Source organism: Orbicella franksi, chromosome 5 (genome assembly GCF_964199315.1).
Source record: "Orbicella franksi chromosome 5, jaOrbFran1.1, whole genome shotgun sequence".
Taxonomy (NCBI): Eukaryota; Metazoa; Cnidaria; class Anthozoa; order Scleractinia; family Merulinidae; genus Orbicella; species Orbicella franksi.
The window spans coordinates 33,171,180-33,186,435 of NC_138149.1; the positions used below are offsets into that span (position 1 = coordinate 33,171,180).

Below are 15,256 nucleotides of genomic sequence, written 5' to 3' on the forward strand. Positions count from 1 at the left end.
CCAAATATTTGTAAAGGTAAAGGTCAGCTCCTCTTATTAAAATAAACACGGGGGTAAGTCTCAAGGTATTTTGATACAAAATAATGGGCAATTAAACACAAACAATTGCTCTCCAAGAGTGGATTGCTCCGATAATGCCCACAGGTAATGACCACTGTCTACAGGCCGCTGCAGGAGTCTGTTTTTTCGACAGCCGCGAAAACCCAATTATTTCCCGCGCTTTGGCACCAAATAGCTTTGCTTTTTGCAAGTCTGTCGTGTTTTTTTAAAAAAGTTTCAAAGAAAAGGTATCACCAGATCTTAAGCTGGTTACTTGAGAGGGTGGAGTTTATTTTAATTAAGAAGTATGGCAAAAATGTTACAAGGAAAACTTCCAACACTTTTGCCCTCCATCATTACATCACGCTAAAACGTGGTAAAACAATTATCACGAAAAACTATACTCTTTTGTGTCGTTCAATAAGCTCTTTCTGCTTGGTCTTTCAATGTATTTTACAGAACGACGGATTATTTCGATCGTTTTATATCCAACAAGAGAAGGCTCAAAACGAAGATAAACTGAAACAATTCACTTATCTCCCTGCTATCAAAAACATGGTACTTCAGCACGACTGTTATGCGGTGCTGTGTAAGTTCTCACGGCACTAAGAACCACAGCTTTCGTTTATCAACTTATTGATCTGATAACGTCCTTTTCACATGGAATAACTTCACGGCGAGAGTTTCCGCTTTGACGTTTCTCGTGTTACATCCAAACCCATTAGCTTTCAGTTCAGGTGAACGCCTCCATTGTGTTACTCGACGTGGTAGGAATATTTTCAACGCCTTGACTGAACAATTAGCGGCACAGCCCGGCCACCGTGCAAAACAAGCTAAATAGTTGGCTGTGGAAAGCGTCTTGGAGCTAAAATGGACAGATTCTTTTCGATCGCTGTGCTTCTCTATGTGTCTTGTCAATTCCAGGTAAGATTGAATGACTGTTTTTCGAATAATGTGTTCTCGTTTTACTGCTCCCGTTAGTTGATGTAATTGATTAGAAGGGTTAAGACAGATCGACTTTGACAGTGACAATTGAGCGAAGAGGTAGAGCTCGGAAAGCCGATCGAGTACTTTCGAGCCAACTGTTTCTCAATACAGGATTTAACAGAAAATCCGAAATCTCTGAAGGGTTCTTAAAGAGGAAAACAACTAAAACCACGTACTAAAACGTAGTGAAGCCTTGTTTGGCGATTCTGTTATCGGACGTGCACTCGCTGAAGTGAAATATCTGAATCGACAAGTTTTGGACAACGAGCGAAGAACTTCATCGATATTTGAATTTTCGCCAAAATTTTTATCGCTGAAATAAAGGTGCACTGAAAATATCGCCTCGCTCGTGCGGGTTTTTGACACAAACAACTCGTGAATAAAACCCGGTACGTCGCACTTTCAATGAAGTAATCTATATATATATGGGCCATATAGGTATGTGCAGCCTTATATGGCGTTCGAGCAGTTTTGGTCTGAAAAAGACCGAAAAACTACGTAGATTTTGACCATCTTGGTCTGCAATAGGAAAAATCAAATATTTTAGTTTGAAATAAGGTACAGGTGTCAAAGGTTCGGGCTACACACCCCTACCATTAACTTTAGGGAGTATTCTCCGGGGGGGGGGGGGGAATCACAGGAGTATGTGTTTATGGAACATGTTTTATTGGCAAAATTCCTAACGTTTCTTTCGATCGCAAATCTCCCAACAGACGCAGGCATTCTGGCCCGAGAAGAGTTAAAAACATACAACTGTACAACAACCCTTTCTTTTGTGATCATCTGGGTGAGGGCAGTCGCCAACAACAGTTCTTTACCGAACTACCCTCACCCGGACGATTACACTATACGAACTATTGATACTCCTGGGTTCAAACCATTTACTATGTAACCCTTTATTTTGTTGTTCATGCTAGCTAGAAGATCCGTCAGATTGCCTGCACCATCAAACCACTGCGAGACTGAAACATTCTATGCTGCATTTTTATCAATCTAAAGGAATATGTTAAATCCCCATCAAGACCCGAGGTCATTGTTAGAATATTTGTTTTGTTTAGTCTAAACAAAACGTCCAAAAATGAAACAAAAATGACAACGATTCAATTGACACCCATGACCACAGGAAAAAAAAAATACCGCACGCCATTCGAAAGTAAAAAACGTTTATAGCTTGACGGAAATTTAAAACGTCGAAGTCTATAATATATGTTGCTTTTAATTTTTATTCCCTTGTTACACTTTCTTTATTGAAATCAATCGACATTTGTGCATAAAATTGTGATTTGGAGAACAACGCAACTTTTAAGTGTTTGCATCGTTCAAGGAAATATTGGAATTAGTCGGCCCTTGGAAGTCCTTGAAAAGTCCTTGAAGGTACCGAACAACTTTTTTTAAAAGTATTTACGGGATTGAATTACGGGGATTTCATAGAGTTTAGCGAACGATTTTCTCTGTTGGATTGCATTTAATAAATTGCGTCCATAGACTTTCTGAAGCCTGGTGGTCTCTGTTTAACACTTCTCTCGGGAGGTGAACAATTTAAAAGCGATGTTAAAAAATCGGGCAGCTCACTCCAATGCCCGCCATTGGCGGCAAGAAGATGACAAAGGTGTTAATGAAGTCTCGAAATCCACTCCACGAGAAATCTTTCAACACTGATTCCTCGGCGGCTTTTCTCCTCTTTCACTTGTCAAATCCGATCACTTGATTCGCGGCATTGTCAACCCTTTTAATCCGATGCAATCTCATATCAGTTTTGATCCTCTTTATCTAAATTGCCTGCTTGGAAGAGTGTTTTGTTTTTCATTGCGATGGGTTCTCTCCATCAAGTTAAGCTTCTGCTAAATGACAATTCACTCTCGCGGCTGGCTTTGTCTCACTGATGTTTTTATTTGTATCTTCTACCGCAAAACAAATCAATTAATATTTAGCTACCGTAAAAGTCAAAAGGAACCGCCGTCAGGCGACTTCTTTTTCGTTTTTCAGCAGCAGAGCTTGCGTGCGATGTTCTGGGTACTAGAAAGTTCGATTTTGTCAAGGCAAAATTCTCAAGTTTAAGTTCTTCTCCTTGACTGAGATAGTTTGAGATTACGAGCAGTGACTCCCGCTATCTCCAGGGTGGTCCGTCAAGGCTGGGAGTGATAAGGGTACAACAGAAACAAGGCGGTTTTCAAGTTGTCAAAGTGATCAACCAGGGGCGTGCAAGACTGGTCTCCGGTGTGTTATGAAAGGGAAAAACCCGCGAGTACCCAGGGGGTACTCCCTTATGTGGGCTAAATAGGTATGTGCGGCCCCTAAGGGTATGGTATTTTGAGCCGTTTTGGTCTGAAATAGGGGACCAACTTATGACTAACTTTTAGAAGCATTTCATGCATCTTTTTGAGAAATGTCAAGCAACTTGTTGGAAGCATTAGTTCAAAGACCTCCATCTACCATACGTGCTTGCGTCTCTTCAGCCATCCTTCACAAGGGAAGCATTCATACTCATTACACTTTTACAGATCTACATTTCTCTGTCAGGTGGCGTTGGGACAGAATGGAGACGGAGACATTTGTAAGGAGGTGGTCTGTCCAAGGGGACAAATGTGCATGCCTTTAATGGACAATGGAGTAAAGTTCACCGTCTGTCAATGTCCGAAATCCTGCCCCGCGGAGTTGAATGAACCTGTTTGTAGTTACTACAACAGAGAATTTAAGAACCGGTGCGAGATGCATAAGTACGCATGCGCACACGACTTGACTATGAAGGTCAAAAACCAAGGAAACTGCCCTTCAGAGAGTAAGTACCACAAGCATTACGAAAGTTACACGTCACCCTTGCCTGCGTAAACGGGGAATGGGTACGGGAGGCGGAAAACACGACGAAGAAGGGGGAAAGGACTCCCCAATCCCCCCTTATTCCATCCCCATTCTCTGTCTCTCTCTCCTCTTCCCAATTCTCCCATTTTTTGTGTGTTTTTCACGCGCGAACATTGAAGCCAGGGATTCCCCGCTGCATGGCTTGCTCTGCTTGCATGTACCGATTGTGCGTCAGTCCCACCACTAGACCTTCGTGTAGACTACGTTATCCTGGACTCCTAAGCTCAATTACGAGCCGCTGCTTGCTGCTGCTGTTTTCGAAAATGAACTCTGAGTCCAAACCGAATCTTGCTGTAAGTATTTCGTTGTAAAGGGCTGTAAAAATTCACGATGAAACAAAACATGGCGGTAAGGAAAATAATTTATTGGTGTCCTACTAAGCTAGAGAAAGTCAAGATTTTAAGCAATAAAATGATTTGTGTTTCTGTTGCAGATCCAAACGTCTGTTCAGATCTCCAGCTGCTTCAGTTCCCGAGCCGTTATTTGGAATGGATTATGGTTGCTCGTGAGCACTCCCTTGACCCTACCTTCAACTTAGACTTTGATGCTCGTGCTGATTCGCTCACTGAAGACGAACGTCGAGAAGTCCTTTCGGTAAGAACTTGACCTTTTTGGCAGCCCTGACCTAAGACGTCCGCAACATTTCTCAAGGGGAGCGTTGCGTGACGATCATCACCATGACAATTGCGCAGCGCAGCCTCGACCCCAAGGCGTTCTCTTCCTCTCGCGAATGAACCGCAAAGAACACTTAAACGCCTGGGAACGGGTTCTTTGACCTCTCTTCTCGATCTCTCCTTGATCTCCAGGGTATCATGAAGAGTGAAAAATAGCTTTAATTATTCTTGCGGGTGAAAAACGATTTCAACTATTTGAATCATCTTATAAATCGCCGAAATCAGCGTAAATTTCTGCTGCACATATATAAACATGTTTTTGGCCTCGACAGGCTCGATTCCTTGTCTTTTCACAAGCATGCGTTCCTTGCCTCGGAAGAGGATCACAACCGGCTTAAAATCAAAAGCCTACCTCCGTCATGGCTACCGGAAGGAAAGATCAAGTAGTCTTTCCCAAGGAACCATGATCTTGTCTTTTCCTTTTCACTAACAAATGCTTGTAACTTTGATGACGTTTCTTTCTTTTCATTCAGTGGGAATTTGAGTACATAGACAAAGACGACAATAATATTCTCGATACAGCGGAGATTGATGAGGTGTTTGATGATGTGCTTGACTTTGAGCCTTGCCTTTACGGCTTCCTGAAGTCATGTGACCTGAACGGAAGAGAAGGAATTGACAAGCGCGAGTGGGAGTCCTGTTTTCCAGTTACAGGTAACAGGCACACCAATAAATTGAGCTATCTAGTCCGCTCTAAAAAAATGTAAATCAATTAATCAGTCAGTCAGTCAGTCAGTCAGTCAGTCAGTCAGTCAGTCAATAAATTGAAGTTTACTGTGTAATACACTTAACTTTTTTTCAGCCAATCATGTTAAAATCCTGTTGGCTTAATTGCTTTAGCTGTAAACTTGAGTGTAGCCTGTTGCAGGCTCTCGGTCGGTGGGGACGATCAAAAACGCGGGCAGGCGACAAGCGGGGTCTGGTAGAGAAAAAGGAGAGCGTCGCCCGCCCGCTTTTTCGAACCGAGAGCCCGGAACGGGCTAACTTGAGTGGTAAAAAATATTAACACTAGTATTGTTTCAAGCAACCGGCTGCAATTCAGTTTATGATCAACTCTTTGTTGTCTGTCTGAAGCAGCACGGATGGCTGTCTTACCTGCGTTCAGACCTTGTTTTTTTTTCGAGGCAAGGGGAGAAAAAGAAACGTCAAAATCATCTCACCAATTCTTTATTCTGTTCACCTTTCAGTATCCTCAAATAATAATATGTTTTTCCTTCTTCTTGTTTTCTGTAGCTGGTACGGCTTTCGAAACCAGGAAATGAATAGCAAAACCTTGTGATGCCTCAAGACGCGTTTGAATATTTTTCGCCCTCAGCTGTTGACTCATCTCGTTGGACATACGGTTCTTTATGGCTTCATTGGATATGAAGTGTTGGGGTGGAAAACTTTTAACTGCTGTTTAAGCGAGTGGTAACCTTGACAGAGGAAGAGCTGTTACAAATTGCGCATTTTGAAAAATGAATTTCGTTGTTGTTCTTTTTTGGTTTGTTGTAACCTCTGATGTCGTTTTTTTTTTTTTTGGTAGAATAAAGGTCGGCATACAGTTCAGAACATGTTGCGGGTACGTGAAGCTGGGACAAGCCTCTTCGTGTGTACCCACAGAACGCGTGTTGCAGCACACGAAGCGGTATGAGGCATAATAATTTGTTGTAGTGGGGACAGTTGGCAAGAGCTATGCACACCATGGGACATGTCTCTGCTTCATAACACGAATTCAACCCAACTGAATCTTATGCAATATGTCGCGGAGATAAAATTTGGTCCCCCCAACAGAACATTTTCGCAAAAACGGGCATGTCACACGAGGAAAACTGCAACTTGTTTCCGCTTCATGTTCCCCCGCAACATGTACCCAAGTGTGTGTGCCGACCCGGCTTGATATTTTGATGTTTCTTTTGGTTTCGCTGATGACTGTGTACATAGTGCTAGTGTTCCTTGGAAGTAGAATAAAGCTTTGATTGTTCTGTTAATTTTGTGATCCAGTACGTGAACTATTTCTGGTGTAATAATTCTAAAACAAATTTTTATCATCAAAATAGGTATTACGACTCCTAGGAAAGCTTGCAAAAAACGACATTCTCGTTGAAATATCTTAGCGTGTTGATTTAACGTTTTTTTTGTTTTAGATTTTGCCTATGGTGAGGTTCGCTGTGGGGAATTTCACGTCAACAATCGCAGCAGAGTTTCAACACACAGACAAACATACAAAATTATTATTTTTTACGCCTCTTTCAATATTTCTCCCAATTTCAACATTTGTGTTTTTTTATAAAATATGTTTAGCCAGAGAACGTGTTTTCTTAAACAGCTTTTCGGATGGGACAATGAATAGAAAAAAAATAGGTTCTATCAGTGTAAGGTGAAAAAACACACAACTTTCTGCATAATTCTCCTACGCATGTGTTCAAGAGACGGAAAAGTCCAACTGATGACGCAGCAGCGCGTCTGATTGGTGTTACTTGCGCGGAAAACAACTAATCAGAGTGACCCCACGGAATTCTATTCAGTTACGTCATCGTCATTGATTTTCTCGGGACAAACTGAGTAGAACTGAAAACGCTTTGGCTAACAAGTTGTGAAGTGCGACCTTTACTTTCTCCCAATTGCAAACTCCACTGAGTAGGATACAATCCCAGTCCTCCAGATAAAAACTGTTATCAGTTGACCACCATTCGTAATGACCTTTTGACTCGTTTCGTTGAACTCCTCCATATAAAGTAAGAAGCTGAAGTCACTAAGTAGCTTTACTATCCATCTCTGCTAAACTTTCAGTAATCATTTCTTTAGTTTCTTCGTCCTTTGCTTTGTCTGCGAGTTTGAACGCACTCTTGAGAGCGTCCTTGGCTTTTAACACATTCCCTGAAAGAAGAAAATAATAAGAAGAACATACTTTATTTATGTGTCAGTTGATGGTCTAGATGAGGATCTGGCTCCTAAGTGACAAGGAGCTAATTGGGGACAGTTTTTTTGTTACCTAATCGGCCGTAATTTTAGCGCTTTCCTATTCGGATTCTCTTTGTTGAGAATGATCGCCCTACGGGCGAGTGAGGCTCGCGCGCTTCACACGCGAGGATCGCGCCTTCCGAAAACGTCCGAAAACGACTGTTTTGCAGTCTAGAGCAGGCGTATTGCTTAAGGCAGGGTCCATACAACGCCAGAGAAATTTGAAAACGCAGCTTTATTTCTACGGTTAGGCCTCAGTACCGTCCACACTAAAACGTCACGAAAACGTCACGAAAACGGAGCTTTTCGAAAACGCTCTTGAAAGCGGAGGAATTTGAAAACGCCGGCCTTTCGTTTTCGTGTGAACGGAAAACATTTTGAAAACGGAGCTTTTCGAAAACGATGGCGTCACGATAATCATGTGATTCCCATGACCAAGTTTTCCTCAAACACAAAATCCAAAATGACCGGTGATTGTTACGTTTTTGAATTCCTCGGGCGTAGTGTGAACGGAAAACATTTGATGCATTTTCAGAGTGAAAACTGCGTTTTCTGAAATTCCTACAACGTAGTGTGGACCTCCTGGATGGGATGCTGGTACATCAAGGTTTAATACATAAATACTTCTGGGAGGAGAAAGGTACTGGAAATAAACTGTCTTGCCTAAGAACACGACAAAACAACTTAAGCCTTCCGGGCCGCTCAAACAGTCAGTCAGTGCTTGTAGTTAATTGCTCAACCGACTACACTTGCTACATGCAGGGTGCTAGGATGAAACTAACAAATAGCCAAATTGGAAGAGGCTAAGAATACCTTCTGAATTGAGGATCATTCCCAGATTAGCCATAAATTGGGAGAGGTGAGTGTTTTGAGTCTTTTCAGCAATGCGCACTGCCTCTCTGGCCATTTCTTCCGCCTGTTCATACTGGCCACTTTCTGCGTAAGCCTTCGCTAGGTTATTAAGGAGCACAGTTGTCTGAAAACAAAACAGTTAAAATCTCAGCAAATGGATACATGTTCGTCCCTTAATGGACGACTGCCATAAGCAGACAGTTAGTTAGTTAGCCCCCCTCCCGGTGCAGCCCCAGACAAACACTACATTGTCCACTTCCCTAGACAGCACAGCAGGTACTCGAGTAAAAGGACAAGGGTAGGAGTGATGCGACATGTGCAGCGAAAAGAAAAAAAAATCCTTTCCCTCGCGTATCTGCGCCTGCATGCATGGTCTTGCTCCTTCACATTGCTCCAACTCACTCCATGTTGTAGATAAATCAATAAGAATTATCAGAGATACCTTCACCAAGTGACTACTCGTCCTCTGCTTCAGATCAAATTGGAATTTGGAGATGTTGGTTTTTGTGGAGGAAAGAAAACCAGAGAAATCGGAGAAATACCCTCGGCGCAAGGATGAAAACCAACAACCTGGAACCCAACCCACGTCCGAGAGTTGAACCTGGGCCACATTAGTGGCAGTCCAGCACTATCACAACTGTGCCAGCCCTGCACCTCCGTTATAACTTGAGAACCCGCTTTGAAGGTTATGACCTTCCATAAATGGCCACCTCTCCCGAGCAGATTATTTTTTAGGTCCCAAGGATGTGTGCTTATGGAAGGCTTGACTGTAGAAAGAGCATCCTTGTTGAGATCTGATACCATTCATACCTGTTCATGGTCCTCGCCCAAAACATCCTTAGAAATTTTCAGTGCTCTTGACAACAGTTGGGCGGCCTGTGCAGGCTGGTCCTGTGACAGGAAGTAGGTACCCCACGCCTCCAGACACACGCCTAAAAGTGCCTTACTGAAATAAATGTACATACAGATGGTCAGAAGCTCTTAAAAAACACCACAGCAAAAAGGATGCACAATTCAAAAATGTTACGTGCTGTTCAGCAAACTCTCTGAAGAATGTTTTGGGGTGGGTGGGGGAATTGTGTGGAAGGAGGTTAATCTCCATAAAAACGCTAGTTAGAAGCATATTATATCTTTAAACAAACTATCAACTTATATGCCTGTCTTATTGATGCTTACAGTGATGTCCTAACAAGCATATCTCAAAACCTAGTGGAAAGATCCTGAATTGAATCAGTGCCTTAATTTTTGTGCATGATGCAGTCCTCTGAATTTAGACGTTTAACTGTCTCAGTAGTTAAAGGACTGTGTCAAATGCTAGTTGCTAAAAAGGTTCTTGACCAGTTTCCAGTTTTTAACCCTTTGGATCTCAAATCTTATTCTATTTAACAAAAAAAGTGTGGGCTGGACTACAGAGGCCACACTTACAGAAAGTACTCCAGATGCTATGAGACTACAAAATTAGTGATATCATGTAATATCCTGGTCTAAATCATTTCCTCGTCATTCTTTTGCCAGGAAATGTTATGAGGTCTGCTTAACATTTCTGACCTGTTGTCTGATGCATATGGAATCTCATCAACTTTCTTTTGTATGGTGTCAGTAGTCCACTGAAAACCTTGCAAAGCTAAATCATGCCTGCAAGTAGTAACATAATTAATAGAATTTATAATATCAGAGTGGCTTTCAATTGAGTCTCATACTACTAAAACCAAAACCAGACCAATAACTTAGTAATACCAATTATACTACTCAGCCAATCTCAAACTGTAGTAAAACCAAAATGTAATTGTCTGATTACTTTTGACAGTCAATTGAAAAACGTTCTATGTTTGCATGTCATGGAAAGATGCCAATAATAATAATAATAATAATAATAATAATAATAATAATAATAATAATAATAATAATAATAATAATAATAATAATTATCCTTACTGCATCTTTGAATAACATGCAAACTCTACTCAATCAATGGTTTGGTGTTTCACTGTTGTCATATCATCTACGTGGACCCTCTCAGGAAGCAGAAGTTTGCTTCATCAGGTTCAAAAGGTCACGTCTGTGGTTGTGATTGGTAGATTTTGATCCATTTTGTTTTTTCCTTTTACAAGGTTCATTGGTCATAGTTGTAACTGTGATTGAGAGTAGCCAATAAAATTATCTCCTCAGAGCTTTATTATCTAGCTCTCTGCACGCACTGCAGGCCTATGATGAGGGAACATCATAGGCCTGCAGTGTGTGCAGAGAGCTAGATAATAAAGCTCTGAGGAGATAATAATATTACCAAAAGGCACATTCAGACAAAGGGGTGCAAAAGAAAATGTTACTATCCAAACGTCCAAGATTTATTAGATAAATCAACGTAGTGAAAAACATCATAGATTGGAAAGTTTCTTACTTTGATGTTGATGTTCTGACAATAACCTTGACTTTTGCTTACTTGTCTTGGTGTGCACATGATATGGAGAGCTTGAGTGACACTTCGACAACACTGTCATCTTCCTAGAATGGGCATACATGTAATGTTCAGAAGTTAGTTAACAAATTATGTTAAAAAAAATCCTGAAGAACAAATCTAATATTTCCATTACAAAATACTGAAGAGATTGTAAGAGCTCGAGCTCAAACTCAAGACACTTATAGCTTGATAAGGTGCAGAGATCGTGAAGGTTAGATACTTCACTCACAAAGATACAATGAAGCTGATGCTGATCGAGTTTCAAATGCACATTGTCTAACCTTTGGAGTTTCTGATGACAGAAGGTCTCGCAGTAACAAGCGGAAATAGTGCTCTGCCTAAAATGGAAAGTTCCATTCAGTATATAACATTATGTTAAATAAGTTATGCGTCACAAAGATATTCAACGACAGGTTGCATTTAGACTCATCAAAAGATATTAGCAGACACAGTACAAATAAAGCTTTTTGTTGTTGTTGTCAAAGAACTGTAAGGTACCAGCTTCACAATCATTATCATTTTTATACAGAAATACTCCCAGTTTTATTTTTGTTCGGACTGTAAATATGCCACAAAACAGTTGGCATCTGGAATCTCAAATGGGAAGTTTATTAATTTGATTTGTACATAGCCATTTTATGAAATAATTCATCTAAAATGCAGTGTTACAAATTTTCATGTCTTTCTTAGATAGCCAAAGCAACTTCCATAGAATATGCATTACTACTTCTGGGGCACTGTCAACTTAACAACATGATAATCCTCAAACCAACATGTTAAACTCAGATTGACCACATAACAAATCAAGATAGTCTAGCGATCTGAGTACTGTGCTGTGGCCTGCTTCTTAACAACATTGCTACATTCGGGCCTACCAAGTTTGGCCCTGCTGAGTTTAAATTACAGTGAGATACAAAAACCATAAAGAAATAACAGCTTACTGCTTTTTATGAACTACACTCTGATTTTAATATTAATTTATTTTACAAAGTAACATTATTTTATTAGAAGAACTTGTATATGCTGTACCTCATTCCATCTTTGAAGCTCAAATGTGTGATTTGCTAACTGCAGGTAAAACAGTAAATTATTATCATCATTATAACATACCAAATAAATTTGTCTTTAGTAGCTGAAATTAACAATTCCACAACATGTTAAATCATCTCAATCTTGAAAGTTATCAACATTGAATTTATTTATTTTTTCCTTTATCTCTGCAGAGAACAATTATTGGACATTGTTGATCCTAATTAACAGTATGTAAGATGCGAGTCATATGTGAACTCAGTAAGTGAACTAGCTCATCATGACCCCATCCCAGAGCATTGAACCTGTCTATGTGTGGGAGGTCATGAGTTTGACTCCGGTAAAGGATGTGTCATGCTTGTGATAATCAAATTTTCATCCTTCTCAGATGTAAATTAGACTACTTACAATAACATTATTATTAACAAATTGATGAGAATGAAACGTGTGACAAGAACAATGAAACTTGTCAAAAATTACTTGAAAAGCTGACAAAGTGCATGTTCCCAAGTCAAACTACTCAGAAAATATATATCCCTAAAAATGGTCAAACCTATAAGAAGCTTGATTATTTAATTAGCTACGAGAAACTTATGTTCAGTGAGGCCATAAATTAGGTTTCTATCATCTCTTGCATTTATTGTAATTTGCAACATGATATTAAACCCTAGTTTGCAATAAGGACAGAACAATTATTTCATATAAAGACAATAGCAAGTTAAGACCTGGCTTAACACGAGTCTCCTATACATGTAGCTAAGTGTTTTTTGTTATGTGACAGTACCCACAAGGTCATGGATCTGACTCTGGTTGGGGGCTCAGAAAAATTCTTTTTTGTGGTTATTTGATGCGAATGTTTCTTCAGTCAATTCATTCTACACACATCAAAATTCCACTTATCATTTGGTTATTTTAAAAATGTCTAATGATATTAAGTATCACCAATTTCTCGAACTCAAATTAAAAGAAGTGTGTCATAATCCATTAGAAGAACAGACCTTAAGAATTGGGCTTAAAGTGTTTAAAGGCAAAATAACTCAAATAGCTGCCTTACCTCATCCAACACATATGTTAGGTACTTTTGTATTTTGATCTTATCCTTGCCTTCCTGTTCATTTAAATCTTCAGGAGAATATTTTTTAATTTCCCCCAGGTAATCGTGTATCAGTCCCAGAACTTCCTTTAACAATACGATGGCTTGTACCTTGTCACCATTGAGGGATTTTTTCTACAAAAGTAACACTCTTATTGGTAATAGTCAATATAGTAGTTATTATGAGAAAACAGATGGCACTTTTCACACTCTCAATTCCTTCCACAGAGATCTGTTAGTGACCGTGATTATCACAAAAATAAGAACTAATTTGAGAGGCTATGCAAGTCTTTGTAAGACTTCCTACACCATCAGTATGAGGTAATTTCTGAATCTCGGTCTACTCCTGACTGAGAGAAGAACTGAGGGTACAAAGCGAGAATTCAATTCGCTTAGACTACAAATTCTCAGCATGAACATTAAAAAAAAAAAAACAAAAAAAAAAACATTTTCCAGTTGAACCAGCCCTGACAGACACTTCCCATCATTGGACACCCTCCCCACTCCTCCCTAAGCATGCAGACACTTTGTCATCATCCAGTGGTCACCAACACATGATACACAATTTTAGCAAGCAACTCTATGAGGAGGCATCTTCAGGTCTCAGGGGCATTCACTAATGGATGCAATCGCATCATAAATAATAACTATAATTCGTTTTAATTATGATAATCAACAAATCACTCAGGGCTATCCATGTACCTTGGCCATCTTTAACTTTAACTGAAGTTCAGGAGGTCTCTTTTTTCCAGCCATATTTTTCCTATATTCAGTGATGGCGAATATAATAAGCCCTCCGACTCCTGTTGAAAACAAACATCAATATAAGTACAACAAAGACATAATAATGATCTGCTACTGTAGTTATAACTGTCACTTGTAACTCTGAAAATGGAAATTGGTACCCATACTCAGATTTTATATAGTTCAACACTCAAAAATAGTGGAAATAATGTACTGATTCTCTAGGTGACACCTCTTGAATTTATATGCTAAGGAATCTCTAGCAACTTGAGCCCAGTTGTTCAACGAGTGGAGAATGCTATCTACTAGGCAAGTCACTATCCAGTAGGTACAAGTGTTGACAAAACAAACTGTACTATCCACTGGATAGTGATCTATCCGGTAAATTGTTTTTTCCACACTTTCAACTACAGAGGCCTAGTTTTTAAAATAATAGTAGTGCAACTTTTAATCAACATGTATTAATCTCTTATCATCTAATGGTATTAATTAGTCACACTATTATTATTCAAAGTCTATTTGTGGTAAAATTTGTAATTTTTTTTTATTAAGAAACACAACCATTCTGAAATGCTCCAAATATGTCTGCTAACTTTAAAATGTTGGGGAAGTTTGTTGTCTCACTTAGGGGTATAAATCAAGGATTCTGGTATAACTTAGGGTGGTCATGGCAAAATGCCACAATTTTTAGCTGTCAAAGTCTCTTTTAGGGTGCACTCAAAGAAATAATAATAATATAGAAAATGCTCTTAATCCCATTGTTAGGCTCAATTTCTGCAGGTCTCTCAAGTCCAGTTTACTAGCGCAAGCTCCTTTCCTGAACTGTAGCGGGCAATCAAACCTATTCTGTTTTAAGTGGTGTCTTTTAGGGGTCAAATAAGGCTTGAGCCATGCCCCTATTGGTTTCCTTTAGGGGTTTAATTCAAATTTTCTGACAAGCATCCCCAACATTTTCATATGGAAGTCTTCCCCCCGCCTCCACTCCTTTCTGCTTCTCCAGGGTCACTGGAACTTCTGAGAAGGAGGAGCTTCTCAAATTGGAAAGTTTGAAGTTTAACTGGTATTTACAGATGGGTGGACGTGGGGGGAGGGGGGGGGGAGGTTCTCAAACCAAAAACCTTTTGTGGCGGGAGGGGGGGGATTAACTCGACTGTTTGACTGTTAGCTTATTCTCCCAGGAAAATCAGCTGATAAGCTTACTTGTTCAAGACAAAGGCATATCTTACCAAATATAACAATAGCCCATATCTCATCAGGAACTTTTCCTCTTATCCTTCTAAACCTGCTATCCTGTTTTAGCCTGGAACACTGTAAAACTGCCGGAAGTGGCCGTCTCCGCGAGGGAAATGTTCCAGCATTTGTTGGCTCATGACCGATGGTGCAGAACAAACCAGAACTTGCTCTTTTGATGCATGTCGTAAAATGTCTTGAATTTAAAACACACCTTTTGCTATCAGTTAAAAGTTTCCAACATCTGCGAGCTCGTTGCATATCAAAATAATTCTAATTTAGTACCGAAAGGGACTGAAAATATCTCCAAATCGATTTACACAAGTTGTCCGCCATCTTAGCTTGGTT

General features: G+C 39.9%; 2 protein-coding genes across 2 annotated transcripts; one reads left to right on the top strand and one right to left on the bottom strand.

The window, feature by feature from the left end:
• The first annotated feature begins 411 nt into the window (after positions 1 to 411).
• LOC145488368 (testican-1-like) lies at positions 412 to 6,526 on the top strand. The gene is made up of 5 exons (XM_081467217.1): positions 412 to 963; positions 3,547 to 3,805; positions 4,319 to 4,479; positions 5,033 to 5,213; positions 5,793 to 6,526. Exons 1-5 carry the CDS (start codon positions 910 to 912, stop codon positions 5,819 to 5,821), a joined length of 684 nt encoding a protein of 227 aa, XP_081323343.1. The 5' UTR covers positions 412 to 909; the 3' UTR covers positions 5,822 to 6,526.
• A 164-nt stretch (positions 6,527 to 6,690) lies between these two features.
• Positions 6,691 to 15,254, bottom strand: LOC145488367 (tetratricopeptide repeat protein 19, mitochondrial-like). Its single transcript, XM_081467215.1, has 10 exons — positions 14,905 to 15,254; positions 13,637 to 13,737; positions 12,896 to 13,069; positions 11,842 to 11,880; positions 11,094 to 11,150; positions 10,795 to 10,856; positions 9,903 to 9,989; positions 9,165 to 9,300; positions 8,316 to 8,478; positions 6,691 to 7,418 (listed from the first exon to the last, which is right to left on the bottom strand). The coding sequence occupies exons 1-10, from the start codon at positions 15,167 to 15,169 to the stop codon at positions 7,294 to 7,296; spliced, it is 1,209 nt and encodes a 402-aa protein (XP_081323341.1). The 5' UTR covers positions 15,170 to 15,254; the 3' UTR covers positions 6,691 to 7,293.
• Positions 15,255 to 15,256: the final 2 nt, after the last annotated feature.